General features: G+C 60.3%; 3 protein-coding genes across 10 annotated transcripts in view; 2 read left to right on the plus strand and 1 right to left on the minus strand.

Annotated features, from left to right (window-relative positions):
• The first annotated feature begins 867 nt into the window (after positions 1-867).
• GRB7 (growth factor receptor bound protein 7) lies at positions 868-9,129 on the plus strand. Of its 3 annotated transcripts, none has more exons than XM_074561960.1 (15): positions 868-906; positions 4,152-4,305; positions 4,447-4,591; positions 4,713-4,869; positions 4,965-5,086; positions 5,200-5,277; positions 5,750-5,887; positions 5,965-6,075; positions 6,194-6,292; positions 7,352-7,432; positions 7,520-7,636; positions 7,749-7,809; positions 7,953-8,040; positions 8,447-8,540; positions 8,618-9,129. In XM_074561960.1, the coding sequence occupies exons 2-15, from the start codon at positions 4,160-4,162 to the stop codon at positions 8,762-8,764; spliced, it is 1,584 nt and encodes a 527-aa protein (XP_074418061.1). In that variant the 5' UTR covers positions 868-906; positions 4,152-4,159; the 3' UTR covers positions 8,765-9,129. The 3 variants fall into 3 exon arrangements, with proteins under 3 accessions (XP_074418061.1, XP_074418062.1, XP_074418063.1); XM_074561961.1 differs by having other exon boundaries at positions 7,752-7,809; XM_074561962.1 differs by having other exon boundaries at positions 7,385-7,432.
• Positions 9,130-9,552: 423 nt separating this feature from the next.
• On the plus strand, positions 9,553-12,580 carry LOC141732755 (retinol dehydrogenase 8-like). The gene is made up of 6 exons (XM_074562093.1): positions 9,553-9,701; positions 9,814-9,975; positions 10,758-10,937; positions 11,039-11,132; positions 11,238-11,421; positions 12,126-12,580. Exons 1-6 carry the CDS (start codon positions 9,572-9,574, stop codon positions 12,363-12,365), a joined length of 990 nt encoding a protein of 329 aa, XP_074418194.1. The 5' UTR covers positions 9,553-9,571; the 3' UTR covers positions 12,366-12,580.
• Positions 12,581-17,518: 4,938 nt separating this feature from the next.
• The window catches only part of IKZF3 (IKAROS family zinc finger 3), a 37,051-nt gene continuing 27,553 nt past the window's right edge, over positions 17,519-27,016 (minus strand). For 5 of the 6 annotated variants that reach the window (XM_074562194.1, XM_074562190.1, XM_074562193.1 and 2 more), the window contains 2 exons: positions 25,752-25,868; positions 17,519-20,640 (listed from right to left, as the gene is read on the minus strand). In XM_074562194.1, the coding sequence (XP_074418295.1) occupies positions 19,937-20,640; positions 25,752-25,868 (821 nt within the window). In that variant the 3' untranslated portion in view covers positions 17,519-19,936. The remainder of the gene's footprint in view (positions 20,641-25,751; positions 25,869-27,016) is intronic. The other variant, XM_074562191.1, reaches the window with a different exon arrangement.

The raw sequence follows: 27,016 nt of genomic DNA on the forward strand, positions 1-27,016 counted from the left end.
CACCCACACCCCTTATTGGGCCACCCACAGACCCCACGGGGCCACCCACGGGGCTGCCACCGCCCCATGGATGCTCCCACAGCACCCAGGGGGACACCCCATGGGTCCCTCCCCATGAGGACACCCACAGCTCCCATGGGCACCCCCCCCAGCACCCATGGAGACCCTCAAGGGACCCCACCCTCTGTCCTCTGGGACCCCCCAAATCCCCTAAGCGACCCCCACATCTCCCACTGCTTCCCCCCGTTCCATACCCCCCCACACGGGGTCCCCACATCCCTCCAAGCCCCAGGGGACCCTGCCACCTGCATGAGACCCCCATGAGACCCCCATGAGACCCCCCCCACCTGCCTACGCTGTCCTCACTTGCCCCAGTCCCTGGGCTGACACTGTGGGACCCCCCCACCCCATGGGGCCCTTCCAGCCCCACATGTGTGGGGTCTTTGGCGTCCCACAACCCAAATCCCACAGCCTGGGTTCAGGGACCCCCGGGGGGGGGGGCGCGGGGTTGGACCGTGCCGGACCCGCACCCCAGGACACTGTGGGGGTCCCCCCCCCAACCCCAACCCGGCTCGGCCGCTCCTGGGGTCACCCCAGTGCATTGTGGGAAACTCCCCATCACCACCGCAGGGTGGTGGGATGCGGCTTGGGGGGTGGGATCCCCCCCCACCCACCCTGTGCTGGCACGGGGCCAGGCTGGGTGCCCCCATCCCGGGGCTGGGGAGGGGGGTGTCGGGGGGCACCCTTGGGTGGTGGTGGTGGTGGTGGGGTGCCGGGTGCTGGGCGGCCAGCCCGGGGAGGCATGATGTCAGGCGGGGGCGGGAGCTGGCGCAGGTAGATAAAGCCGGGGAGAACAGGAATCCCCGGTCCGGCGGGAGGGTGGCGGGACGCGGCGGGCGCCTGCAGGTAGGAGCCAGGCCGGGGTGGGGGGCCCCACCGCGCTGTGGGGCCACTGGCCGTCCCAGGATGGTGGCCTCGTCCCACCGGCATGACCCCGGACCCCCCGTTGCGCCCCCACGCCTTCCCTCCCACCTTCCTTCCGAATCTTCCTCCTCCTCTGCCGCCCCGGCACGGCCTCGCCGCTGCCCCGCACTCCCGGTCCCGCAGCCCCCGTGGCCCCAGGGAACCCCGTCTCACCGCCCCGGCACCCACCAGCAGCCCTGCCCACAGCTGGGGGCCCTGGGACCCCCTCCCATAGCCCTGGTGGCCCTGGGACCCCATCCCTTAACCCTGGTGGCCCTGGGAACCCTGCCCTATAACCCTGGTGGCCCTGGGACCCTATCCCTTAGCCCTGGTGGCCCCAAGACCCCATCTCTTAGCCCTGGTGGCCCTGGTTCCCCTGCCCTATAGCCCTGGTGGCCCTGGGACCCCATCTCATAGCCCTGGTGGCCCTGGCACCCTATCCCTTAGCCCTGGTGGCCCCGAGACCCCATCTCTTAGCCCTGGTGGCCCTGGTTCCCCTGCTCTATAGCCCTGGTGGCCCTGGGACCCCATCCCTTAGCCCTGGTGGCCCTGAGACCCCATCTCTTAGCCCTGGTGGCCCCAGTCCCCCTGTTCTATAGCCCTGGTGGCCCCGAGTCCCCATCCCATAGCCCTGGTGGCCCTGGTTCCCCTGCCCTATAGCCCTGGTGGCCCTGGGACCCCATCCCATAACCTCAGCATCCCCCAGTCCCCCTGCCCCACAGTACTGCTGGCCCTGGGATCCCATCCCTTACTGTTGGTGGCCCTGGGTCCCCGCCCCTTAAACTTGGTTGCCCTGGGACCCTGTCACTTAATGTTGGTGGCCCTGGTCCCCCTGCTCCATAACCCTGATGGCCCTGGGGCCCAGCCCTATACTTCTGACACCCTCCAGTCCCCCACCCCATAACCGTGGTGGCCCTGCTCCCCTCGTCCCACAGCCCCAAGGCCCTGGTCCCCCTGTTTACCCCAGACCCCAGGGACACCCCGTGTCCCCCCCTGCCACCATCACCACTCCATCAGAGCCCCATCACGGCCACTAGGACAGGGCTGGCATTGAGGTGACCTGAGGCCACAGTGATGGGCTGGCGGGTTGGTGGCAGGGCTGTGCCACCGTCCCAGAGCCCCATGGGGTCCCCATCCATCACATCCCCTGTCAGTCCCTCCGGTGCCCCCTGCGTGGCTTGGCGTGGCCCTGCCACCGTGTCCCACCGCGGGCAGCATCACCCCACGTGACCCCTGGCTGTCCCCCGTGTCCCCGGGTCACCCCAGGGCCCAGACAGGCAGGGAGACCCCGGCCCGGGCAGGGAGCGGGGCTGGAGCAGAGGGTCCATGCTGGTGGGGTGGCCGGGGCAGGGACGGGGACGTGGCAGGGACGGGGATCAGATGGGGATGGTGGTGGCAACCATGTGATGGCATCAGTCCTGCCTGGCCGTGGACTTGGACCCTGAGGTGGCCAGGAGTCAGGGGACGGGGACAGGGACGGGGACGGGCAGCGAGCGAATGATTAACCCGGCCCCGCGCGGCATCCCGGGAATGGCGAGGCCCGACGTGAGCGTGCCCGTGGCTACCGAATGCCGCCGGTGCGGCCGTGGGCACCACGCGTGTGTTACGTGTGCCACGTGCCGGATGGTCCCGCGCCGCCACGGCCGGGCTATGCCGGCCCCTGCCTGGCCAGGGCGACCAGGGCCGGCTGTGCCGAGCCGTGCCGAGCTGTGCCGCGCTGTGCCGAGCCGTGCCATGCCACGGCAGGGCTGTCCCAGCGCCGTACACATCCCGCAGCCCCATTGAGAATCATTTTGGGGCCGAAACCGGAGCGCCGGCCGGTGTCCCCGCGTCCCCCGAGCGCGGCGGCACCGCGTGGGTGCTGGCACCGGGCACCGTCGGCCTGACGTGGGTGAGGGGTGACGCCGCAGCGTGGGGGGCCGTGCCGGCGGGCCGGCTCGGGGCAGTTCCCACGGCGGGCGCGGGCGCCGGCTCCCTCGCCCCCGGCCTGCCGGTGTGGCCGCCCCGGCCCGGATGCCAGCGCGGTGAGGTGGAGCTGGGAGCGGCCGCCAGAACTGGTTTGGCCGGACCCGAGGAGGTGTCTGGGCTGGGCCGCCGCCACGCTCCGCTTCCTGCTCCCGCCGGCGCCGCGCTCGCCCGCCACGGCTCAGCCTGGCACGGCTCAGCCCGGCATGGTTCAGCCTGGTAAATCTCAGCCCGGCAAAGCTCAGCCCAGCACGGCTCAGCCTGACATAGTTCATCCCGGCAAAGCTCAGCCTGGCACGGCTCAGCCTGGCACGGCTCAACCCGGCATGGATCAACCTGGCATGGCTCAGCCTGGCACAGTTCGGCCTGGCAAAGCTCAGCCTGGCATGGTTCAGCCTGGCACGGCTCAGTCCGGCACGGCTCAGCCTGACATGGCTCAGCCCGACATGGCTCAGCCCGACATGGTTCAGCTCGGCATGGTTCAGCCTGACAAAGCTCAGCCTGGCACGGTTTAGCCCAGCAAAGCTCAGCCTGGCATGGTTCAGCCCAGCGTGGCTCAGCTGGGCATGGTTCAGCCTGGCAAAGCTCAGCCCGGCACAGTTCATCCTGGCATGGCTCAGCCCGGCACAGCTTGGCACAGCACAACCCACCTCACTTTGCCCCGTTCAGCTCAGCCCATCTCGTCCCCAGCCTGGCTCATCCGGTGTCTCCCGGTGCCACCAGGCTCTCAGGGGTGACGTGGGGGCACCGGAGAGGGTCCCGTGTGGGGCACGGAGGGGCTGGGGGATTCTCGGTTGTCTCGTAGGGGGCTGTGCTCACCCTCTTGGCCCCCAGCTCCTGCGTCGGGATGGGGACACCCCGAGCCTTGGCAGCAGCGTGGGGCTGGGCTGGACCCCCCGTGGGGCTCGGCGGGACCCCCGTGGGGCACGGGGGGCCGGGGGCAGTCGGGGCGGTGCTGAGCGCCGCCGCCGCGCGCTGACTCACCGCTTGTCTGGGCGCTGGCAAAACACCACCAGGGCGGGTGCTGAGGTGGGGGGCAGCCCCTGGCAGCGCCGTGGCACCCACTGCCCGCGGTGGCGGCGGCGGCTGGCGGCGTGGGGCCCGTGTGGACTCTGCTGTGGCATCCCGTGGGGGCTGCCCACGCGTGGCCACAGACCCCCGGCCCTGCTGGGGACGAGGACCTGGAGCCTCGTGAGGTGCAGGACCCGCTCTCTCCCCCCCAGATAATGCCATGGAGGGGGGGGCTCAGCAGAGCAGCCTCCAGGAGCCCCCCGGGCCGGGCGGCGCGGAGCAGGAGGGGGTCCCCGGCGAACGGGATGGGGGCGAGGGGCCGCCCGAGCTCAAGCGCTCCCAGCCCCTCTTCATCCACGGCAGCAGGTGGGTGGGGGGCCCGGACCCCAGGGCTCTCCTGCGGAGGTTGAGGGGGGGCGTAGCGGATTGAGGGCGGGGGGGCACAAGCGTTGGGGATGGGGGCGCAGGACTCGGCGCTGGGGGAGCTCAGCCCCTCTCTGCCCGCAGCCGGCAGCTACCGGGGGAGGAACCGCGCGCCTCGTCGTTGCCCAGCATCCCCAACCCCTTCCCCGAGCTCTGCAGCCCCTCCAACTCGCCCATCCTCAGCAGCCCGACCCTGGGGCAGGGACCCCCCCGCGAAGGCGCCTCCCACGTGAGTCGGGGGGCAGAGGGCTGGGGAAGGTGGTGGTGGTGGTGGGGGGGGGGCTCAACCCCCAAGGACGCGGGGTCTCCTTCCGCCGGGGGTGCCCTGACGCCCGCCCTGGTGCCGGCAGGTGGTGAAGGTGTTCGGCGAGGACGGCGCGTGCCGCTCGCTGGAGGCGTCGGCGGGGACGACGGCGCGGCAGCTCTGCGAGACGCTGGTGCGGAGGACGCGGGCGCTGCAGGACCACAGCTGGGCCCTGGTCGAGCTGCACCAGCACCTGGCCCTGGGTGAGGCGCCGGCACGACGCGGCACGGCGTGGCACTGGGACACCCCCCCACCCCCCACCACTACTGCCCCGCTGAGCCCCGTGTCCCCCCCGCAGAGCGGTGCCTGGAGGACCACGAGTCGGTGGTGGAGGTGCAGAGCTCCTGGCCCCCCGGCGCCGACAGCCGCTTCGTCTTCCGCAAGAACTTCGCCAAGTACGAGCTCTTCAAGAGCAACGCGGTACGTGGCCGGAGCAAAGCCCGCGGGGATCCGGGTGTCCCCGCAGGGACCTGGATGCCTTACGGGGACCTTGAGCACCCCACGGGTAGCCCCTGACCCCCCTGTCCCTCCAGCAGTCCCTTTTCCCTGAGGTGATGGTGTCCAGCTGCCTGGAGGCGAACAAGAGCATGGCACACTCCGAGCTCATCCAGGTACCATGCCCGGCCGTGCCGTGGGGGCCCAGATGCGCCACAGGGACCCTGCTGTGCCGTGGGGACCCTGCTGTGCCATGGGGACCTTCCTGTGCCACGGGGTCCCTTGCTGTGCCATGGGGTCCCTGCTGTGCTGTGGGGACCCCACTGTGCCATCCATGGGAACCCTCCTGTGCCATCGGGACCTCCCTGTGCCATGTGGTCCCTTACTGTGTGGCATGGGGTCCCTGCCATGCCGTGGGGACCCCACTGTGCCATAGGGTCCCTGCTGTGCCATGGGGACCCTGCCGTGCCATGGGGACCCCGCTGTGCCATGGGGACCTCCCCGTGCCATGTGGTCCCTTACTGTGCCATGGGGTCCCTGCCATGCCGTGGGGACCCCGCCATGCCGTGGGGACCCTACTCTGCCACGGGGACCCCACTGTGCTGTGGGGACCCCGCCGTGTCCCTCAGCCCTCGTTTGCCCCCCCAGAATTTCCTCAACTCCGGGAGCTGCCCCGAGGTCCAGGGCTTCCTGCAGCTGCGGGAGGCCGGGCGCAAGGTCTGGAAGCGTTTCTACTTCTCCCTGCGCCGCTCGGGGCTCTACTACTCCACCAAGGGCACCTCCAAGGTGAGGGGGCGGGCGGGGGCACGGCCGGGGGGGTGCAGCAGGGCCAGCCCTGACGTGTCCGCCCCCGACCGCCCCAGGACCCCCGGCATCTCCAGTACTTCGCTGACCTCACCGAGTCCAACATCTACTACGTGACGCAGGGCAAGAAGCTCTACGGGACACCCACCGAGTTCGGCTTCTGCATCAAGGTGGGGATGTCGCTGCCTGGGGTTGGGGGTCTTCCGTGTGCCTTCCCCTGCCAAGGGGTCTCTGCCCCCCGAGAGCCGGCCGGGGCTGCCCCGTGACGGCTCCGATCTCTCCCCGCAGCCCCACAAGGTGCGGAGCGGCGTGAAGGGCCTGAAGCTGCTCTGCAGCGAGGACGAGCAGAGCCGGAGCTGCTGGATGGCGGCTTTCCGCCTCTTCAAGGTGGGCCCGGCACCGCCGAGGTGTTACCGGTCCCGTGCCGTGCCGGGGGGATGCCGGGGGGATGCTGGGGAGATGTTGGGAGATGCTGGGAGATGCTGGGGGACGCTGGAGGATGCTGAAGGGATGCTGGGGGATGCTGGGGGGATACTGGGGGGATGCTTGGGGGTGCTGGGGGATGCTGAAGGCATGCTGGGGAGATGCTGGAGGGATGCTGGAGGGATGCTGGGGGGGATACTGGGGGATGCTCACATCCCTGTGCTGGGGGGATGCTGGGGGGATGCTGGGGGGGATACTGGGGGATGCTCACGTCCCTGTGCTGGGGGATGCTCAGGGGGATACTGGGGGATGCTCACATCCCTGTGCTGGGGGATGCTGGGGGGATGCTGGGGGATGCTGGGGGGGATACTGGGGGATGCGCACATCCCTGTGCTGGGGGGTGCTGGGGGGATGCTGGGGGATGCTGGGGGGGATACTGGGGGATGCTCACATCCCTGTGCTGGGGGATGCTGGGGGGATGCTGGGGGGGATACTGGGGGATGCTCACGTCCCTGTGCTGGGGGATGCTGGGGGGGATACTGGGGGATGCTCACGTCCCTGTGCTGGGGGATGCTGGGGGGGATACTGGGGGATGCTCACGTCCCTGTGCTGGGGGATGCTGGGGGGGATACTGGGGGATGCTCACGTCCCTGTGCTGGGGGATGCTGGGGGGATGCTGGGGGATGCTGGGGGGGATACTAGGGGATGCTCACGTCCCTGTGCTGGGTGATGCTGGGGGGGATACTGGGGGATGCTCACGTCCCTGTGCTGGGGGATGCTGGGGGGGATACTGGGGGATGCTCACGTCCCTGTGCTGGGGGATGCTGGAGGGGTGTCCCCATCCCCGTGCTGGAAAAGGTGCAGGATCGGTGTCCCCATCCCCACACTGGGCAGATGTAGCCGTCCCCATCCCCACGCGGGGTGGACGCAGAGGTCCCCATCCCCGTGCCAGGCGGGGGCTCCCCCATCCCCCACAGGACCCCCCCCCCCCCCCCAGCTCAAGGGGCTGTTCCCCCCCCCCAGTACGGCATGCAGCTCTACCGCAACTACCAGCAGGCGCAGGCGCGGCTGAGCCAACCCTCCTGGATCGGCCCCACGCCCCTGGTGAGTGCCACCCCCCCTGAAGCCCCCCTCCGGTGGGGAGCCCCCACCCCCCGGGTGACCCCCCCCACTCTCACCATCCCCCCGCAGCGGAGCGTCTCGGACAACGCGCTGGTGGCCATGGACTTCTCGGGGTGCACGGGCCGGGTGATCGAGAACCCCAACGAGGTGCTGACGGTGGCCCTGGAGGAGGCGCAGGCCTGGAGGGTGAGTTGGGGTGCAGGGGGGGGTGTGGGGGGTGTGTGTGTGTGGGGGGGGAGGCTCCCCCCCAATCCCGAGCCCACCACCCTGACGCCCGCTCCTTGCTTTGCACGGCCAGAAGAAGACGACGCACCGGTACAGCCTGCCGGCAGCCTGCCAGAGCTCCCCGCTCAGCGCCGGTGAGCAGCGCCCAGCCACCGGCTCCCACCGGGGTTGTGCCAAGAGTTGGCGGAGGGGTGTCCCGGGGGGTGTGTGGGGGGGGGGGTGTCCCTGCCCCGGGCGGGGGTTCCCACCCCCGCGCCTGACGCCCAATTCCCCGCAGCCATCCACCGCACCCAGCCCTGGTTCCACGGGCGCATCTCCCGGGAGGACACCCAGCAGCTCATCGGCCGTCAGGGCTTGGTGGACGGGTACGGGGGCGCCGGGGGGGTTGGGGTCCCTGGGGTTCATGGCGGTGGAGGGGGGGAGATGCAGGACCCCTGGGGGGTACATGACCCCAGGGGTTATAGGGCCCTGTGGTCCACGGGGTGATACAGGACCCGTGTGAGATGGGGGGAGACTTGCCGGCGGGGACACAGATCTCAGGGGAGTTGGGACCCCCCCCAGGGTTTGCAGGGGATCTGCAGCCCCCCAGGGATACAGGAGCCTGGGGCTGGCTGGGGGGGACACGACAGGCCCCCGGGGCTCGCAGGGGGATACAGGGCTCCTGGGGCTACAGGACCCCAGGGCTTGGGGAGGACCTGGGACCCTGGGGAGGACACGGGGGTGGCAGAGGGGGCCCAGGGCTGGCAGTGACACCCCCCCCGTGTCTCGCAGCGTCTTCCTGGTGCGGGAGAGCCAGCGCAACCCCAAGGGCTTCGTCCTGTCCCTGTGCCACCTGCAGAGAGTCAAACACTATCTCATCCTGCCCGTGAGTGCCGGCGGCGGGGGGCTGGGGGGGCGCCGGGGGTGCGAGGGCCTGACCCAAGACCCTCCCTCCCCCGGCAGAGCGAGGAGGAGGGACGGCTCTACTTCACCATGGACGACGGGCAGACCCGCTTCGCCGACCTCATCCAGCTCGTGGAGTTTCACCAGATCAACCGCGGCATCCTGCCCTGCAAGCTGCGGCACTACTGCACCTGCGTGGCCCTCTGAGCCCGGCACCACCCCCGCCCAGTGGCATGACCGGCACGGCAGGGCTCGGCACAGCCTGGCATGACCGGCACGGCATGGCTCGGCACAGCCCAGCACTGCTGGCATGGCTCGGCACAGCCTGGCACAGCCCGGCACGGGGTGGCAGGACTGAGGCCATCTCGGTGCAGCGAGCACGGGGTCAAGGACGGCTCCTCTGCCACCAACCGCCCACCCTGCGCCCCAGTGCCGGCTTCGCCCGCAGGGTCCTGGGGTGCTGGCGGAGCCGGGGCCCCCCCCACACTCAAGCACTTTCTTCCCCTCCATCCCCCCTCCACAGCACCGGCCCCGAGTGTCCCCACGGGCTCCCGGCACTCCGCACCCTTGGGCCAGGCAGGTTGGGGTCCCCCAGCCTCAGGAGAGGGGTCCTGGGGGGCGGGGGGGGGGGGTAGGGGGGGCACCCACCACCGCGTCCCCCACGTCCCCGCGAGGCCAGTCGAACTGTGACGTGTTTTATACCAGTGAGAATAAAGGTTATTTTTGCAGAGCTCCCGCCTCGCCCCCTCTAAAGGAAAAGATGGGGGCACTGGGGTGGGGGCTGCCCCCAGAGCCCCCCGCTGCCAGCGGGCGCATGGCTGGCAGCGTCCCCACGTCCCGCCGTGTCCCCGCGGTGCCCCGCATCCCGCACAAAGGCCCCTCTGTGCACCCCGGGCACCACGTGCGGCTCAGCCACGCGGCCGCTGGCAAATCCCGCTGGGATTAGCTCTGGAGGGGGGGGATTAAGAGCCTGGATTTGGGGGGGCCGGGGCCGGGCCAGCTGCTATTAAAGGCATGGGGGCCGGTGAGCAGGGCCGCGGCCGTGCCATGGCTCCCAAGACGGTGCTGATCACCGGCTGCTCCTCCGGCATTGGGCTGGCGCTGGCCGTCCGGCTGGCGCGGGACAAGCAGCACCGCTTCCGAGGTGAGCAGGGTGGGGGTGATCCCCCCCCGCCCGCCATTCCATTCCAGGGGGCCGGGGGAGGGAGGGGAGGGGATGGTGACCCCGCTCGGGGCTGAGCCGCCTCTGCCCCCAGTCATCGCCACCATGAGGAACGTGGGCAGGAGTGGGGCGCTGGCGGCGGCGGCGGGGCCGGCGCTGGGCCGGACGCTGGAGATCAAACAGTTGGACGTCTGCGACGAGGGCTCCATCCGCGCCTGCCTCGACAGCATCCCCGGGCGCCACATCGACATCCTGGGTGAGCCCCGGGATCCCCCTCCCACCGCGTCCCCCTGGTCCCGTGTGCCGGGGAGCACCCCCCGTGCTGGGGACCCTCCGTGCTGGGGACAACTCCTGCACCAGGGACCCTCCATGCACTGGGGACCCTCCATGCTGGAGGCACCCCCTGCACCAGGGACCCTCCACGCCAAGCATGCCCCATGCTGGGGACCCTCCGTGCTGGGGACAACTCCTGCACCAGGGACCCTCCATGCACTGGGGACCCTCCATGCTGGAGGCACCCCCTGCACCAGGGACACCCGGCACCAGGGACCCTCCACGCCAAGCATGCCCCATGCTGGGGACCCTCCATGCTGGGGACCCCCCCTGCACCAGGGACACCCTGCGCCAGGGACCCTCCATGCCCTGGGGACCCTCCACGCCAAGCATGCCCCATGCTGGGGACCCTCCATGTCAGGGGCACCCAGTGCACCACGGACCCCCAGCCCCCATGCACTGGGGACCCTCTGAGCCGGTGACACCCCGAGCAGCAGGGACGGTCCATGCACTGGGGGACCCTCTGTGACAGGGACACGCTGAACACCAGGGTCCCCTGACCCCATGCACTGGGGACCCCCCCCATGCCAGTGACATCCTGCACCAGGGACCCTCTGTGTGCTGAGGACCCCCTGTGCTGGGGACCCCCCCCTGCACCAGGGACCCTCTGTGCACAGGGGACCCTCCATGCACCGGGGCCCCTCTGGGCATGGGAGACCCCCCCAGCAGAGGGGACGCCCCGCTGACCTCCCCGTGCCCCCGCAGTCAGCAACGCCGGGGTGGGCATGGCGGGTCCCCTGGAATGCCAGAGCCTGGCGGCCATGCAGAGCCTCATGGACACCAACTTCTTCGGCCTCGTCCGCCTGGTCAAGGAGGTGCTGCCCGACATGAAGCGGCGCCGCGGGGGCCACATCGTGGTCATCAGCAGCATCATGGGCCTGCAGGGTAAGGGGAGGAGGGGGGGGGGACGGGGTGCCCCCGTGGGACCAAATCCACCCCCCCCCCAACCCCAGCCCTGACCAGGACCCCCCCCCCCACCCATCCAGGCATCGTCTTCAACGACATCTACGCGGCCTCCAAGTTCGCGGTGGAAGGTTTCTGCGAGAGCCTGGTGGTGCAGGCGCTGCGCTTCAACGTGGCGTGAGTGCTGGGGGCTGGCGGCCAGAGCGGCCACCGCTCCCCCGCCGCCGGGGCTGGGGGGGCTCTGGGGGGTGCCGGGGTCCCCAGCGCCCCATCCCCGGGCAGGATCAGCCTGGTGGAGCCGGGGCCGGTGACGACGGAGTTCGAGGCGAAGGTGTACGAGGAAGCCGAACGCGCCGACTACTCGCGGACTGACCCCGAGACAGCCGACATCTTCACCAACCTCTACCTGAGGAACTCCAAGGACGTCTTCGCCAGCCTGGGCCAGACCCCCGAGGACATCGCGGAGGTGACGGGCGGGTCGGCAGGTGGCCCCACCGGGCTGGGGGCTGCCCTCTTCCCACCCCGAGCCTGGCAGCCCCCGGCTGGGCCGGGCTGGGCTTTCTAGAGAAGCCTCAATTAGCCCTAACGAGGAGTAGCGGCCCCCAGCTGGCAGCGGGACAGGGGTCCTGCCCTGAGAACTCCTTCCCCCAGCCCCAGGGTCCATTCTGATGGGGCTGAGCCTGGCTGGGAACAGGGATGGGGATGGAATGGAATGGAATGGAATGGAATAGAATAGGAATGAGGATGGGAAGGGGGTGCAGGTGGGAACAGGATGGGACGGGGTTAAGGGTGCAATGGGGTGGGATGGGGATGGGAAGGGTTTGGGATGGGGATGGGAATGCAATAAAGATGGGAATGGGATGAGAATGGGAATGGGGATGGGAAGAGGGTGGGGATGGGGACAGGATGGGATGGGGTTAAGGATGCGATGGGGTGGGATGGGGATGGGAAGGGGATGGGATGGGGATGGGAATAGGATGGGAATGGGGCTGGAGATGGGGATGGGAAAGGAATGGGATGGGGATGGGAATGCAACAAAGATGGGAATGGGATGGGAATGGGGATGGGGATGCACTGAAGACAGGAATGGGATGGGAATGGGGATGCAGACGGGATGGGGATGAGGAGGGGATGGGGACAGGAAGGGGACAGTAACGTCCCCACATGCAGCACACGCTGCGGGTGATCGAGGCAGCCCGGCCGCCCTTCCGGCACCAGACCAACGCGGCGTACACGCCGATGGCCGCGCTGAAGCACGCCGACCCCAGCGGCGCCCTCATGACCGACGCCTTCTACAAGCTGGTCTTCAAGTACGACGCGGTGCTGCGGCTCAGCCTGCGCGCCATCCGCCTGCTCCGCTGGAAGGCCCAGAAGGTGAAGGAGGGCGCCCGCCTGCTGGGCTTCAAATAGCCCCCGCGGCCCCCCAGCAGCCCAGGGCACCGCGTCGGCGCAGCCGCCCGGCTCATCCCGCTGGGGGGCTGCTCGGAGGCCGGGGTGGGGGTTGAGGGGGGGGAGGCAGGGGGAAGCCACCCTGCGCAGGGTTTCAGGGTTTCGCTTCCTGCTCCCGGCCCCAAATAGCGCCCGCCGCCGCTGTATTAAAATCGGGAGTGGTATTTTTAACCAGCGCCGGGTGAAAAAGCAGAGCGGCTTCCTCCGAGAGCGCAGCGGCCGTGACGGGGCTGGGAAGGGCTGGCGGCAGCTGCCCTCCCCCCCACGCCCCCCCCCAAGCCTGCCTCCCGCTCCCCTGTCCCCGTCCCCCCCCTCCCAGCCCCTGCGTGTGGCACCCGCTGGCATGTGGCACGCCAAAGCTCTAGCCTGTTTGCCCCACACGGCCACCAGCGACGGCTGCGTCCTCCCCCCTGGGCTCCCCAGCGGGGTTAGCAATGTCCTGTGTGTGTGTGTGGGGGGGTCCTGTACAATGGATGGTGTCACCCCCCCACACACACTTCGGCACCAAGCCCCGCGGCACTGGGGCAGCACCGGGGGGGCTGCAGGGCACGGCAGGGGCAGCTCGGCTGCGGCGGAGGGTGCAGGAGGTGGCGCGGGGACGGGAGCAGCGGGGGGGCGCAGAGGGTGCACGGGGGGGGGTGCAAAGGGGCTGGCGCAGCGTCGTGTGGGTCGCACGGTGAAGGCTGGGTGCGGGGCGGGGAGGGGGGGGGTGCATGCCAGGCACCGGGAGCCGAGGGGACCCCATGGGGGGGTCCTCTCCAGCTCGGGGGGGTGATGGCGGGAGGTGGGGGGGGGGGGGGTGCAGCCTGTGCCACCCCCCGGGCTGGGCGCAGGGTGCTCGCGTGTGGGCGCTTGGCGTGACTGCGCCGGGAGGTGAGAGCAGGGGGAAACCGCAGGGAGGCCCGGCATGATTCAACCCCGTCGGGCCGTTTCTCAGAAACCTTCCTGGCTCCCACCGCGCTTCCCGGGCCGGCTGCACCGGAGCCCGGGACACCCCGTGACCTCGCCGGTGCCCGGGATGGAGGGCGCGGGGATGCAGGTGCGGCACGGATGCAGGGTCCCCGGTGCAGCCCACCCCCCCCCCCCCCAGCCACACACACCAAAAGCCCTGCCAGGACCCCCCAGCCCCGGGTGCGAGGGGCTGGATGGCGGCACCGTGCACCCTGCAGCGCGCACCAGCCCGTGCCGCGCACGTGGTCCCCCCCAGGCCCGACGGGCTCCGGGCACCTTGGGGACAGGATGGCGAAGCCGGGGGTGGGGGGGAGAGGAAATATTTTTGCATTATCCCCCACTTCTTGCACAAGTTAATGGCAAAGCGGCGGTGGGGAGGGCGGCCCCGGGGCTATGGCAACGGCGCAGCACCTGCGGGACATGCAGGGGTGACATCAAAGTGGCGGCGCAGACGCAGTCTCCCCCCGCCCCCCCTCACCCCCCGCTGCGGTTTCTGCAGATTTGACTAACTTTCTCCGCTCCGGGGGGCAGGGACGGGGGGGGGCTGCGCCTAGCCCCGGGGAGCAGCAAGGAGGGGGGCCTGGCTGCGGCTCGGCCCCCTCCGCCCCCCCCCAGACTCAGAGCCACAGCCATGGGAAACGGGGCCAAGGGAGGTCAGGATCCCCCAGACACCCCCAGCTCCACGGTGCCCCCCGGTCCCCAGGGAAGCAGCAATGGGTCTGAAGCAGTGGTGGGGGGAGCAGGATTGTCCCCAGCGCCCCTCGGGGGCAGCGGGTGTCCAGGGGCAGCAGCGCTGCGATGGCCTCAGCCCCGCTCGCAGCCCGTCTCGCCAACGCTCGCGGTGGGAAGGGGGTCCCGGGCAAAGCGGTGGGGGAACAGGGGGCTCTGCCGTGGCCTGGGCTGGGTCAGGGGCTCCTCCATCGGTGGGGGACACCTGGGCCGTGCTGAGGAGCATCATCTCCAGCCTGGGAGCACCTTCCCTGGTCACGGAGCACCAGTGCAGGGCCCAGGAGCGTCACCCCCGGTCGAGGAGCATCGTCCCCATCCCACCCTTCGCTGTGTCCCCGCTGGGTGCCAGCAGGGGGGAAGAGGCTCTGCCTGAGGGGCCGAAGCCGCTCGGGTGGGAAGCAGGTTCTTCTAAAAACAATCGTCTGCCGGGACTTTCCTCGCGCCGCCGAGCCTGCGTGTGACAATTGGCAGCCGCTCCCCGCGCTCTCGCTCCCCCGAGGATTTCGCCGGCCGCCCAGGTGCGCCGGTTGGCCGCGATGCAAATGCGGCGCCAGATATAACCCCGCCGAGGGAATGGCGCGGGAGCACGCGGCTCCCCGGGGGCTTCACTTCCCTCCCGGCCAAGCGAGGGGGGGGCATCAGGCGTGACGTGAACCCGCTGCCCCCGCCACGGTGCCGCCGGTGACCCCCCGTGTCCCGCAGGGCGTGCAGCTGGGAGCCGCGGGGCTACCAACTCCCCCTTGGTTGCCCCAGCACTGCTCAGCCCCCCGAGGGAAGGGGGCACAGAGGTGGCCCCGTGTCCCCCTCATGCCCTGCCCCCCAACTTTTGGGGGGTGCGGGAGCCCGGCAGAGCCGCCCAGCCCACGCGGAGAGCTGCCGAAGGCCGGCGGGGTCCTCGGCGGGATGGCGGGGAGGAGCGTGACTCAGTGAAAGGCTGGAGAATTGGGACGAGGAGGAGGTGGCGGTGGTGACGGTGACTCAGTCCTCCCTCACCCGCTCTCCCCTCCCCGTGCTCCCCGTCTTCGGGTGCCCGACGGGTCCCCGAGGGGGAGCAGGAGCCGGCCGGGATGCTCGGAGGATGTAGTTCAGCGCCCCGCAGAGTTTTATGGGATTTTTTTTCACGCCATACGAAGCGTGTTTCAACACGACGGGGGAAACGAGTTCCTCCCTGCGCTACCGTAATTACGGCATATCAGCAGATAAGGATCTCTCTGTCATAACACCAGCCCAACGTTTTTATCCCCCTGGTGCTTTAAAGGGGGTTTGGTTCCAGGCAGAAAAGGGCTGAGGGACGTTTTAGCACCAAAACAGCTCTTGTGCAGGGAAAAGGCAGGGGATGAGCTGCGGGACTCACTGCCCCTTGTCCCCTGGGCTGCGGGCGCTGGCACCGTTTCACCCCGTCCTTCAGAGTCACCTGGCAGCGTCACAGCGAGGGGAAAATAACTCTTGGCGCTTGCGTTTCACCCAGGCTGGGAAGGAAGTGAGGGTAAGAGGAAAAAAAAAAAAAAAAAAAAGGATCCTCTGACTTGCTTTTTTTGTTTCGTGTCGGTGGTTCGAGCCTGTCCAGCCTCCGGTGGTAGAAGGTGTCAGGAGAGTATGAAATAAGCGTGAACAATGTCAACCTGCTCAAACAGGTGCTAAAAAAAGGGCCGTGGGAGGGTTGGCGTGAGCCCTCGCCCTCCGCGCCCGCCGGGATGTTTCCGTCTGACTGATGTGCTCCGGCAGGGGTGGGCGCAGCCCCCGGCGCCCCACGGAAACCCTGAGCCCACCCCACACCCGCTGCGGCCCCCGTGCTTCAGGCAGGTCCTGGAGCGGGTGCAGGCACGTGGGGTTGAGTGTCGCCTTTGCCCCACGCAGACGTGTCCCCATGCAGATCACGGCGGGGGGGACACCAGCGATGGCTGCCGGCCTTGCCGGGAAGAGTGGTGAGAGCGCGGCTGCACGGGGAGGAATTTGAGGAGCCCGTGGCCCTTCCACTGTCCCCCTTCCCCAACGCTGGCTGTGAGGGGGACGCCCTGCGTGCCGGGGGGAGGGCGGTGTCCCCCCACTCGCCCGGTGTCACCTGCGGATCGCCTGGGATCCCCGGCGCAAACCTGGATGCAAGCATTTGCCAGCGCCGCGGCTCAGCAGCCAGCCGAGGCCACCACTGCGCCTCGGGGCTCCTCCGCGCTTCTGCCGGAGCCCCGTTTCGCTATGACTGCGCTCGGTAACACCAGGGCGAGGAGGACGGTGCTCGGTGACACATCACGTCGTCAGCGAGCGAGTCCCCAGGCTGGCAGCATCTCCCTGCCCCAGGGCATCCCGCGGGAATCAATTCTGCTGGACCCAGGCACATTCGGGCCGTTCCCCTCCCTGGAACACGTGCCCTGGGAGACAAGGAAAGCCGGGGCAGCCCCGGCTCGGAGAAGGGCAGGTTTCCCTGGACCCTATCGCTCATCCATTAACCAAAACTAAAGACCGACACCATTTTTCAGCAGCTAGAGGAGCAGACGCCCTTATCTCTAAATCTCGGGGTGTATCGGCGCTGCGCTGAGTAACCGGTTGGTGTTCTAACCACAGCCCTCGCCAGCAGCCCGGCAGCCCCGGTGGGAAGCGACGCGCCGGGCACGGGTTTCCTCACACCTTCGGGATCTGCAGATCCCAGAGGCGACAGGCGCAAGCGGCCGCAGCCCCGGCCCCGCTCCCCTCACTCCGGCTCATCCAGAGCCTGCGCTTCGCCGCTCACGTCCCGGCTCCGAGTGCTGGGATCCCCTCTGCTTTCGTGGCTGTAGGGAAGGAGCTCCGGTGTGGGAGGGCAGTGAAGCACCCGGGTCCCTTCAGCTATGACATACATGAGAGTTTATTGGAATTTTTAAAAAATTCAATAAACGTTTAAGCACAAGAGGCTCGTTTCTTTATGCTAAAAGCCCGTTTCCTGGTCCTCCTCCCTGCTGCCCGCTGGTTACCTACAATTCGGCAGTAAATAAAGAACCCAAGCGAGACAGACGGAGCAGCTGGAGCGCGTTCAAAGAGAACGGCCCAAACACAAATTTGTTTCGTACCAAAATAACCAAACCGGGAGCAGAATAAATCAGGCTCACAACAAATACTGGCATTTTCCCCCCCTCTGTTTTCCCAGATGAGGTGATTTGCAAAGCTCCTCCGAGCTCAGCGACCTGCCCAAGCCCTTCGACCTACGGGCAGGGCCCAAGGGGCTTCCTTGGCACGGCCGGGGCTCGGCCCCCAAGGGAGGGTACCCGGGGAGGTCCCCCGAGGCAAGGGGAGGCACAGGGAGGGGACTGACCCTGGCACCGCACGGGGCTGGCTCTCCAGCTTTCCAGCCCTGCTCCCGGGACACAGCCAAGGCCGGCTCCGGCGCCGGTTCAGCGAGTCGCAGGCACCCGCTTGGGGAGCATCACACAGCAGATAAACAGCACTCCAAAATATATTCTTTGTTTTTTTTTAATAAATGACTGGGTTGAAATTCCATAACATGTGATTTTTCAACAGCAGTGCTGTAACGAGGTGATCGCTCCTCAACTCCAGACAGAGCAGGGAGCTTCTTTTGGTTCAGCCCATCTTGAAATCCGGGCTCTGCCCCAGCAGCGGTGGGAAAACGGTGCTGTCTGGGCCAGACACTGCGAAAACCTCCCTCCTTCCTTCCAAAAACCGGGCAGTGTTGCTCAGAGGCGCAGCGGGTGATTGCTCACCTCGCCTGTGCAGCAGGGGTAGACAGCTGAAGCCCTGCCTGGCGGGAAGTGCAGAGGGACAGTAATCTGAAGAGTGCTTTCAAGGATCGGGTCGCGGCGTGAGAAAGGCACCGGCGGTGCTGCCTGACACACATTCGGCAATCTGGGGAGCTTCCTGTGCAAACAACAAGTTACGTTTTACTGTGCGCAACCTTATTCATTTCTGGCGAAGCGTGAGGAGCGTTTTCATCAGCCACGATGTGCGTGTAACTCAGGCGAGTTCTCCCCCAGGAGAAGGCAGCGGGAGAGATGGAGTTACCGAAGGATTTACGGTAACCGAGGCAGGGAATCGGCTGAAGCCTCCCCAAGGCCAGGCAGCCCTCGGCCAACCGGGTTAAGCCCTTGGTGGAACCGCAGCATCACCAGCAGAAGGATCGTTGGTCACGCCATGACAACGGGTATTCGTCAGGGAAGAACCAACATCCACCCGCTCACTGTGTGTTCTTCCCGGTGGGGAAACTGGCTATTGGAAAAAACTTATTTTATAACCACACACGTAACGTCACACAAGGTAGCAAAAGAGTTCTCCTTCCCCCCAAGGATCAGCAGGATCTAGCACTTCTACAGCACTTTAGATACTCGAGCACTCCACAGACTAATTTATCCTCCTTCAGATGTACCCTTATCGGGGAAAAATGAATACCATTTTCTTTTTTGTACCATAAAATTCAGGGAGGGAAAAAGTATTTGAGCCAAAAGAGCGAGCCCAGGTCAGAGGGAGGAATGAAATTCAGTATTTCTGAACCCTCAGCACACCCCCTGTGTCTCTGTGCCCCGGCCTTCCCTCACGGAAACGGATGGATGCCCACGGATAGTGGCACGGCAGCATTGAAAAAGTACAAAAGCAACAGAGATATCAAACCATACAATGGATGCAAAAAGTCCATCAGAACACACTTAACTCTACATTATACAAAAATACTTTGCAAAGAATAAACATTCACTCAGCAAAACTGTTATCAAATTCATATCTTCAGCACAGTGACTAATAATACAGCTGCAGAGCAATGATTAGATTAAAAGAACTATTTTAAAAACCAGCTTCAAAGTAATGGTAAATACTCATTTTGCAAAACAGCACATTTCACTCCGAGGGATATCCCCACGTAAAACCAGACAGCGTGATTGAGCCGTCAGCTCCCACACACTCCTGTATGCAGATTCTCACGCTGTCTGCTGCCAGGACGGGGTGACTCCCGCTCCGTGCCCAACGCCGCCCGCCCTCCGCAGGGACGCTGCGTGCCAGGGCTGGCCACCCACTGGATGGCACGGCCACCGCTTCTGCCGCAGGGGCTGAGCAGGAGCAGGGCGGGGGCACAACGCCCAGCACAGTTTTGTCCTCCTTCTTGGCGTCCATCAGAAAGGAGGACTTTCCATCAGTGAAAAGCTGGATTTCCCCCAGACTGCATGGATGAGCCAAGCAGTGATCTCACGGGGTATCCCAAAAATGCGTACTGTTAAAAAACCCCAGCCCCAAAATAGGGCTCATTTCTTATTTTGCTATTACCGAGTAAGATGCATGTGGGAGTGACTTTAAAGAAAGCGAACAGAGGGGTAAGAAAAATGAAAGTGTGGTTGGGCCACATGCTCTATAATATTTAGGGGAAAACCTTTAAAGAGGAATTAATAATCCCTCCCAGACGCGTGTTTTCCTTGTTTCGGTGATCAGCCGTTTGAAGACCATTGGGATTGTAACAGCTCAAGAAAGCTCCTCCTACGCGCTTCTGACTCTACATCTGACCAAGCAGGGAACCCGGCAGCACAGCATAAAAACCTTTTGCGCTGAGTTAAAGCACACATTATAAAAAACAAACACACGTTAAAAAATAAAAACATCCTAAATGGCTCTTAATTTTCACAAAAATAAAGTTCATATAAAAATCGGGTCTCTGCTCCTGGTATTCTGTACAGGTACCGCTCACCACAGCAGCTAGGCACAGATGCTACAGAACACTGAATTATTTGTAAAAAAAATTTAAAAAGGTGTCACCTTCCTGTGAAACTTATTTTAAAACCTGGCATAGAAAAATATTCAAGAAATTTCTTTATACTAATTAACAAACAAACAAGCAAGCCTCCCCTCCGATCTAAACCAAAGCCTTTGACCTTGGAAAACCTGTCCTTTTATTTGAGTACTACTCTGTGCTCTCCTCGTGCTATGTGCGAGGAGAACTCGTATCGGTCGTGGCTTCTGTACCCGCAGACGTTGCACTCAAAGGGATCGCGGAACCCGTGGCAGCCCATGTGGATGGTGAACATCACGTAATCCAAAAAGAGCACGCGGCAATGGTCGCACCGGTAGACCCCGATGGCTTCCCCTTCCTTGTTGATGACCTTAAAGGCATCGCGGGGGCATATGGCGGGTGGCTTGATTATGTCATACGGCCTTGGGAAATCCTTCAAGGACTGGAGGCCGTTGCGGGCCTGAGCGGGGATCACCTGGCTCTGATGGAAGGTGGGATTCTGCCGCTCCTCGTGGTTGCTGTCAGTGTCTGTGGAGTCTTGGCCACTGTTGTTTGGGGAAAGACCTCTGTCGGAGGACAGGCTTTTGTCCCTGAGGTGGCCATGGCTCTTCTCCGCATCCTGCGAGCTGCCGTTCGGCAGGTCGGGGCGGGTCAGCGGAATGGGGTACAGACTGCTTATGACAGGGACCATTTCGGAGGTGGGAGCTGGTGGGGTCTGCACGAGAGGGCGCAGGGCTTCAGCCCCAAGGTAGGTGATGGCATTGTTTATGGCCTGGTCCATCATGCGTCCTTGCATTATGTCGCTTTCCTTTTCGTACATGAAACTTGAATTATAATTAACATCAAAACTATGTCGTTTCTCACCTGCAAGAGAGGAGAGGTATTAAATTACCCGGGTGGGTAGACAGGTATTTAAACTCTGTGATGCCCTTTCTAAATGGCAGTAGTCTATGGAAAGTACAGAGGCATGAAATGTTCTCTGCTGAAAGAGGCCGTTCATACATAAGTAGCTTTTGGGTGGGGTTTTCGGAGGGCTTGTTATTTTTTTAAAGCCCAGGCTTGAAAGCAAAAGAATCTAATAGAGGAGGTGGTGAGGATGCTTCCTGGACAAATCATCATTAATTTTTTTTAATTAATCTGGGACTTAAGGGGAAGAATATTATCAAAGCTACCATAGACTAACTACTCTCATCTTTTTTCTGGAAAAAGGCACATAATCATAAATGAAAATACCTGTAAAAAAGCTAATGGACAATGAACCAAATTATTCCATTTTCGGTACCCCTCTCTAACAGAAACAGTGCAGACATGGGCCGGCTGAGATCTGATGCACTTTTCACTACTTTTACCCATCTCACAGAGTCTTCTTTTATCTGTCCTTGGACGCTGAAGTCAATTTTCCCCACTGTCCTCTGACAACTACAGCTTCCTCTGCACTACGCCTGGTTTCTTTGACCTCAGCACAGGTTTTCAGACAATCTAACCCTGTCAGCTACGCACATATGTATAGAACAACACATTTAGGGTCACTTGATACGGGGCTAGCGGAAGAGGAGTGAAACGCATTCCCCTCTGGGTGCACTGCAGCTTTGAAAATTCTAGACTAGACAGAAAGGGAGGAGAGCCAAGAGACGGTACCTGAAATTCCGCTCACGCCTCTTCTAGCAAGGACTAAGGCAGGGGAGGGTGGGCTGGGCAGCACACTGCAACTAGTTTTCTCTATGCCAGGTGCAGGGAGGAAATAAAACTGCACCCCAAAAGGACTAAAGTCACTTTTTTGATGAATGTCTAACAATAAGTAACCGAATTCTGTGGTTACATAAAACGTAAAATTGTTTATAGCTCTAAAAAAAAAAAAAATGGACCAGACCAAATGTTTCACGTGCAAGTGACTTGCAAACATCAGATCCACTAATCTTTTAGTTACGGTAACTGGAGTAGTGCAGATGTTTATCAGTCACCTGTCAACACCATGACTCAATGTATATGAAACTCATTAGGTTTCACTGCAGAGGCAGAAAACCAGGAGCTCACGTTTCTCTTATAAAACACTCAAAAAGGTTAGTGAACCACAAGAGTGTAACTGCTTCCAACCCTCAACAAAAACTTGCTATCCAACTTTACACAGAAGGAAACAAAACGATATAGCACATTTGTATGACTCATAAAACCAGCTCCAGGCAAGTGAAAGATGTGAACAAATTTGAAATTTAAAAAAAAAAAAAAAAGGGGGCAACAAAAGCAAAAATAGACAGGACTCCCTGTAAATTTTGGGTTAGGATTGACTGTCATAAGGTAAGACACAAAAAAGGCAACGTATTACCACTCAGGCTCTCACAGTATTCTGTTACTCCACTATCCTGGTGGCTTTTTAAAGTCCCCACAGTATCCCAGCCCGTCTCACTAAAATTACCAGTTATATCAAATGAAATGCAAATACCCAAATGCTCTTCTGACATACGTTAACGTGTCACCTTGCTGTACATTTTTAAAAGGCCACGGCACATCAGATGCGGACTCCTTACATGAGAGGTCAAGAAATGAGGCTGCAACCAGACCGTGACATTTCTAATGTACTTTGGGAGGAAAAGCATTACATAAAGAATGGCTTCTCTCTCTCTCTCCCCTCACTGTCTCAGCAGACACCCCAAGGCAAGCACGCGTCTGACTTCGATATCTGAGTAAGAAGCCTATATTTAGGTAGGCTGAATCTGTATGAAAGTGCCACAGAAAGTGCTAATCGTACATCCAGAACGACAAGCTATGGCACCGCATCGCAATCAAGCGGACGGTGAAATACAGCAAACCTTTCCATGGAGAGAGACAAAAGCCAGAGCAGTGCTTCACTCCAAACCGACAGCAATCAGTCAGGATTTGAAAAGGGGAAAGGAGTATATGGGGACTGAGGGGTGCGTAAAATGGACCGTGCCAAAAGCAGTTGATGTTTTATCTCGGGAGCCGGCAGGACAATGTAATAGATTATTCTGAGTTAAGCTGCTATCTGCACCAGGCAAAGTGCCACAAAGTTACTGAAAAAACACTACATTAGAAATGAAATTACAGGTTCTCTAACGTTCATTTACAAAGCAGCCACTGGTTAGCACATCTTTCCTTTTTTTTTTTGTGTCTCAGTGCAATGCAAAAGCTTTCCCCTTCAAAATTCACACATGAGCCATAGCATATGACACATGCTCATGTGCTGCTCAGTGATGCTTCGCTTACTCTAAAATGTAAGTAGATTTTTGTAACCCGATGAGGTGTGGACACTGGGAACAGGGAGTGAACCTGCTTCTGGCTGCTGTGCTAACCAAAGCAGGCGATTTCTCATTAAACTTCGCACACTGGGGGGTCATGGTGGCTGTTACTGTGTCAGAACTGCACTAGCACTTTTACCACCATCGGAAATAGATTTTTACTCCCGATCTCAGGGTGAACTTGTTTTTAAAAAGGAAGAAATAGAATTCTGTGGGTCAAGATGCTCAGCTGATGTAAACTGGCAGAAATGCATTGACTGCACCGGTTACTTCGCCTTGCGTCAACCGAAGATGCAGCCCCATGCGTGTTTTATACAGCAGCAAAGTACCACCAGCACGGGTATCTGCTCTGCTGGGCTATTTTCATTTGTTGGGTTTTTTTTAAAAAAAAATCTGTTCATTAATCAAACCAGGAAGTACAAAAAGACAGGGTTTGTAGATTTGGTCTATACGCATGCAAAATAGAAATCCACAGCAAAATAGGAAACACGAAGTCATAAACTTCCATTCAAAGCCTTGTTCTCTCGTAACTAAAGGAAAAGCTGAGGACAAAATCTTTGCAGGAGAAGCCTTTGAAGGAGGGCTTAGAGGTGAAGAGGCAAGTATATGGTCTGCTGATCTGTGTCCCTGTTTGAGACCTATATTTGTGCACATGAAGTAGCTACTGAAGATGAAAATGTGAAAAAATGAAGTGGGCAAGACTCCTGGTGCTTGTACGAATCTCTGTAGAGCCCTCAAATAATAATAAAGGGTTGGGTTTTTTTTCCAATCAATAGACTTCATTCACAGAAATGAGCCAAACAAAGATGCCTTGTGAGTATACATCTCTATCCCTTCTTCCTGACAAAATGAAAAATCAGCAGCAGTTCTGAGAACGCCGTTTCCCAAGAAATCACAAAGCTGTCCCGGCAGATTTGCACTCCTACACATGCAGTTCAGAAAGTCACAGAAGTCAAATCAAGGTCGGACAGACCGCTCCTGCAAACATGCTTCCCAGGGATAAAAGGGACCAAGCAAGTAAGTTTTTCCACACATTACCTAACAAGAACATGCCAATCACATAGGTTCTAGAAAAATCGTAAGTTTCAGAAATGGGCTATTTTGTTCCTTTAGGTGAACTGCCCTGGGTCCTCCAACTTCTCCACAAAAACCCGTGCATGACGCAGTATCAGTTCATGCCATCTGCAGACCACGTTGAGCACAATCACAAGTCAAAAAAGGATCTAATCCATACGGTAACTAGTATGCTGGTAAAACAAATCAGAAAAACACTAGTGCTTAACTCTAAGCATATGCTGAGTGGTTGCGTCCTGCTGCAGGATGTGTTTAATAAAATACACAAAGATTGAATTGGTAGCAGTTGTAAAACACGAGAGGGTGAAGCTGATCTCAGTGCTAAAAAAAAGGTAGCTAAAGATTTTGAAAAACATTTGCATTAGTATTACTGTTTGAATCACAGCATGACATGTAAGGTCTAAATCACATAGTCAACAGTTTCAATATTAAGTACCCAAAGGCACTCAGATGGAGCATGCTGGTGTTACTTCACTCCTGTATAAAAAGGTGACCTTTTTAAAGCCATAATAAGATGTCTAAATAAAAGTTATCGGTTTTCATAGATGAAAGTCCGTTGCTACACACTAAATCCAGTACGAGCTACGTTACCTTCAAAAATCAGGTTGCTTTTATGGCTTTAGCAGCATACCTTTACCTAGGTTTGGCCCTTAGCCCCAGACGTTCGAGCCAGGTCCTGAGAAGGTCCCTCTGCCAGGTGGGTCTGTGTGACAGCGGCTGGTCCCTCCCTGCACACTCAGCCCCACGCTTCTCCCCTCCCCAGTCATGTGTGACAACACCAGCCCCCACACAGGCCCCCATTCTGAAGGTAAAGTTTAGAGTAAGAAAAATAAGCGCTCAGTACCTTATATAACCATACGGAATATAACATTAGGCATTATTAGTACTAATATTACAGAACTGCTGACTAAGTCAGGTCTTTGCCCAGGACACAAGAGTTGCATTTTATTTTCTTAAAAGGCAAGTTAATGAAATAAGACTAGCCAAGAGGATCAGGCGTTCACTGAAACACAAAACCTGCCAAACTAGTATTTAAGATCCCCAGCATGCAAAACTCTGATCATATAAAATTAAATGCAAAGAAAATGCTATGGAAACATCTTGTTGCTTAAATTACCACAAGAAAGGATTTGATATTTTTTTAATCATATTCAAATTCAGAAGGATGACTAACAAAATCCAATACTTTTCTGTCTTTAGGCCTTATTCCACACATGCATCCTGCAAGTATCTTCAACTCCTGCTGACTAGAAAGAGCTCTCAGCTCTTAACAGCATTAAGCCTTCCTGTTCTTTTCCTGTAAAGAACCTAGCAGAGAACATTTCAAATGCACAGGTACAGAAAACAACACACGCAAGCTCACAAAATATATTTGTACATTGCCTGCACAAATGGACACAAAGCACAACAGCAGCTCCCATCCAGTTTAAGTATCTAACAGAATATATTCTGTTACTTTAATCAAAACCCTACAACAAATCCCTAAAAGCATATCAGAACAATCAAAGTTACTTTATTTATATTCTTTTGTATTAGACTAGATTATAAACTTGAGAAGGATATTTAAAGTAAGCAGAGGCATTGTACCATAGGTTACCAACTTGCACATATTTAACTGTTGCAGATGAAAAGGTTTTTTGTTCTTACCAATAAATTTCTGAGGCATTGAGCTTTTTCGCTTTGCCACGTTGCTTGCTAGCCTGTCCAGCACAAGGGCTCTTTCACTCCCCATCTCTGCCTTGATGTGCCTTGCCTCCACGCTTGCTAGTTTGGAAAATGTGAAAAGAAAAAAAAAAAAAACAACAAAAAACAACACGTAGGTGAAAAGGAAAAAAAGGCAAAAAAAAAAAAGAAAAAAAAAAAAGGAAGAGATGAATGGTTTAATCTCCGGAGTTTGCCACACTAACTGGAAGGAAACAGTTTGGAGATCTGATGTAAACTTGTTTTGCTTTTTCTGTCGTTCTTGCTCTTTGCGTCTTGGGCACCAGTTGCGGTCAGTGGAAGCAAGCACAGAAACAGACACTAATCTTGCAGTCCTGAGCTCATGCAAGGAGAGCATAAACCATACAAACCCAATATCTTCATTAGCAAGAGGAAGTGTAAAATAAACTGGCTGGAAGGGTTGGTTACAAAATGTAGATATAACCTCTGTCAGCCTTTCTTTTTTATTCTGAGTAAGACTGTGTGACACCTGCAGACAGGCACAGTGCTTCAAAACTTCAATATAAGATATTCAGTGCTCTTGCTACACTTTTTAGATATCAGTCATACCTAGATGTCTTCCTAACTAATCACTAAGAAACTTGTATAAAGCATATCAACATCAACACATCAATATAGTCTTTCAATATTCACTTCTAACTCTTGTTTTTCAGGTGTCATTATCACTGAATGCTGCAGCTAGAACTCATTAAGAATGTTTTCTCTCTGGCACACTTGTAAGCATTAGCATTAGGTGTTTTAAAGCTCATTGTGACCTCCAGAATTTCTAATTTTAGGAAAAGTACACGTGCCCTATGACCGCTCCCTTGAGCCTGGGCCACTGGCTGTTTTAAGGATCATCCCATTTTCCAGAGTTCTCCTTCAGTGCCTGCCAGTGCCCATCATTTCACGGAAATTACTGCTCGCTCTCACCTCATGGAGGCTGCGCAGGCTTTTGAGCTGGATCAGCCAAGCTGAAGGACTGCCACCTCATATCACTACTGCCAGACTAATATTGAATATAACTGCTGCGGCTTCCCCCCAGAAAGCTTGCTCTTGCCTGAAGAACAAAGTACCGGTAGTGGTACTTTTATATTAAAAAGTAGCACTAGGAGTTTCAGTATTAGGGACCACTGTGGTGAAAACTAGACCCATTTTAAGAGGCTGACCATGCCTTTAAGAGTTAGTACCCAAGTAGAGGAAAACTGAAG

Source organism: Larus michahellis, chromosome 18, assembly GCF_964199755.1.
Source record: "Larus michahellis chromosome 18, bLarMic1.1, whole genome shotgun sequence".
NCBI classification, from domain to species: domain Eukaryota; kingdom Metazoa; phylum Chordata; class Aves; order Charadriiformes; family Laridae; genus Larus; species Larus michahellis.

Bases quoted from the DNA above. Each gene is read 5' to 3' on its own strand.
- LOC141732755 (XM_074562093.1), top strand. From the start codon at position 9,572: ATGGGGGCCGGTGAGCAGGGCCGCGGCCGTGCCATGGCTCCCAAGACG. The intron at 9,702-9,813 runs GTGAGCAGGGTG...CTCTGCCCCCAG, and splicing joins CAAGCAGCACCGCTTCCGAG to TCATCGCCACCATGAGGAAC. The intron at 11,133-11,237 runs GTGAGTGCTGGG...ATCCCCGGGCAG, and splicing joins GCGCTGCGCTTCAACGTGGC to GATCAGCCTGGTGGAGCCGG.
- GRB7 (XM_074561960.1), top strand. From the start codon at position 4,160: ATGGAGGGGGGGGCTCAGCAGAGCAGCCTCCAGGAGCCCCCCGGGCCG. The intron at 4,870-4,964 runs GTGAGGCGCCGG...TCCCCCCCGCAG, and splicing joins GCACCAGCACCTGGCCCTGG to AGCGGTGCCTGGAGGACCAC. The intron at 8,041-8,446 runs GTACGGGGGCGC...CGTGTCTCGCAG, and splicing joins CGTCAGGGCTTGGTGGACGG to CGTCTTCCTGGTGCGGGAGA.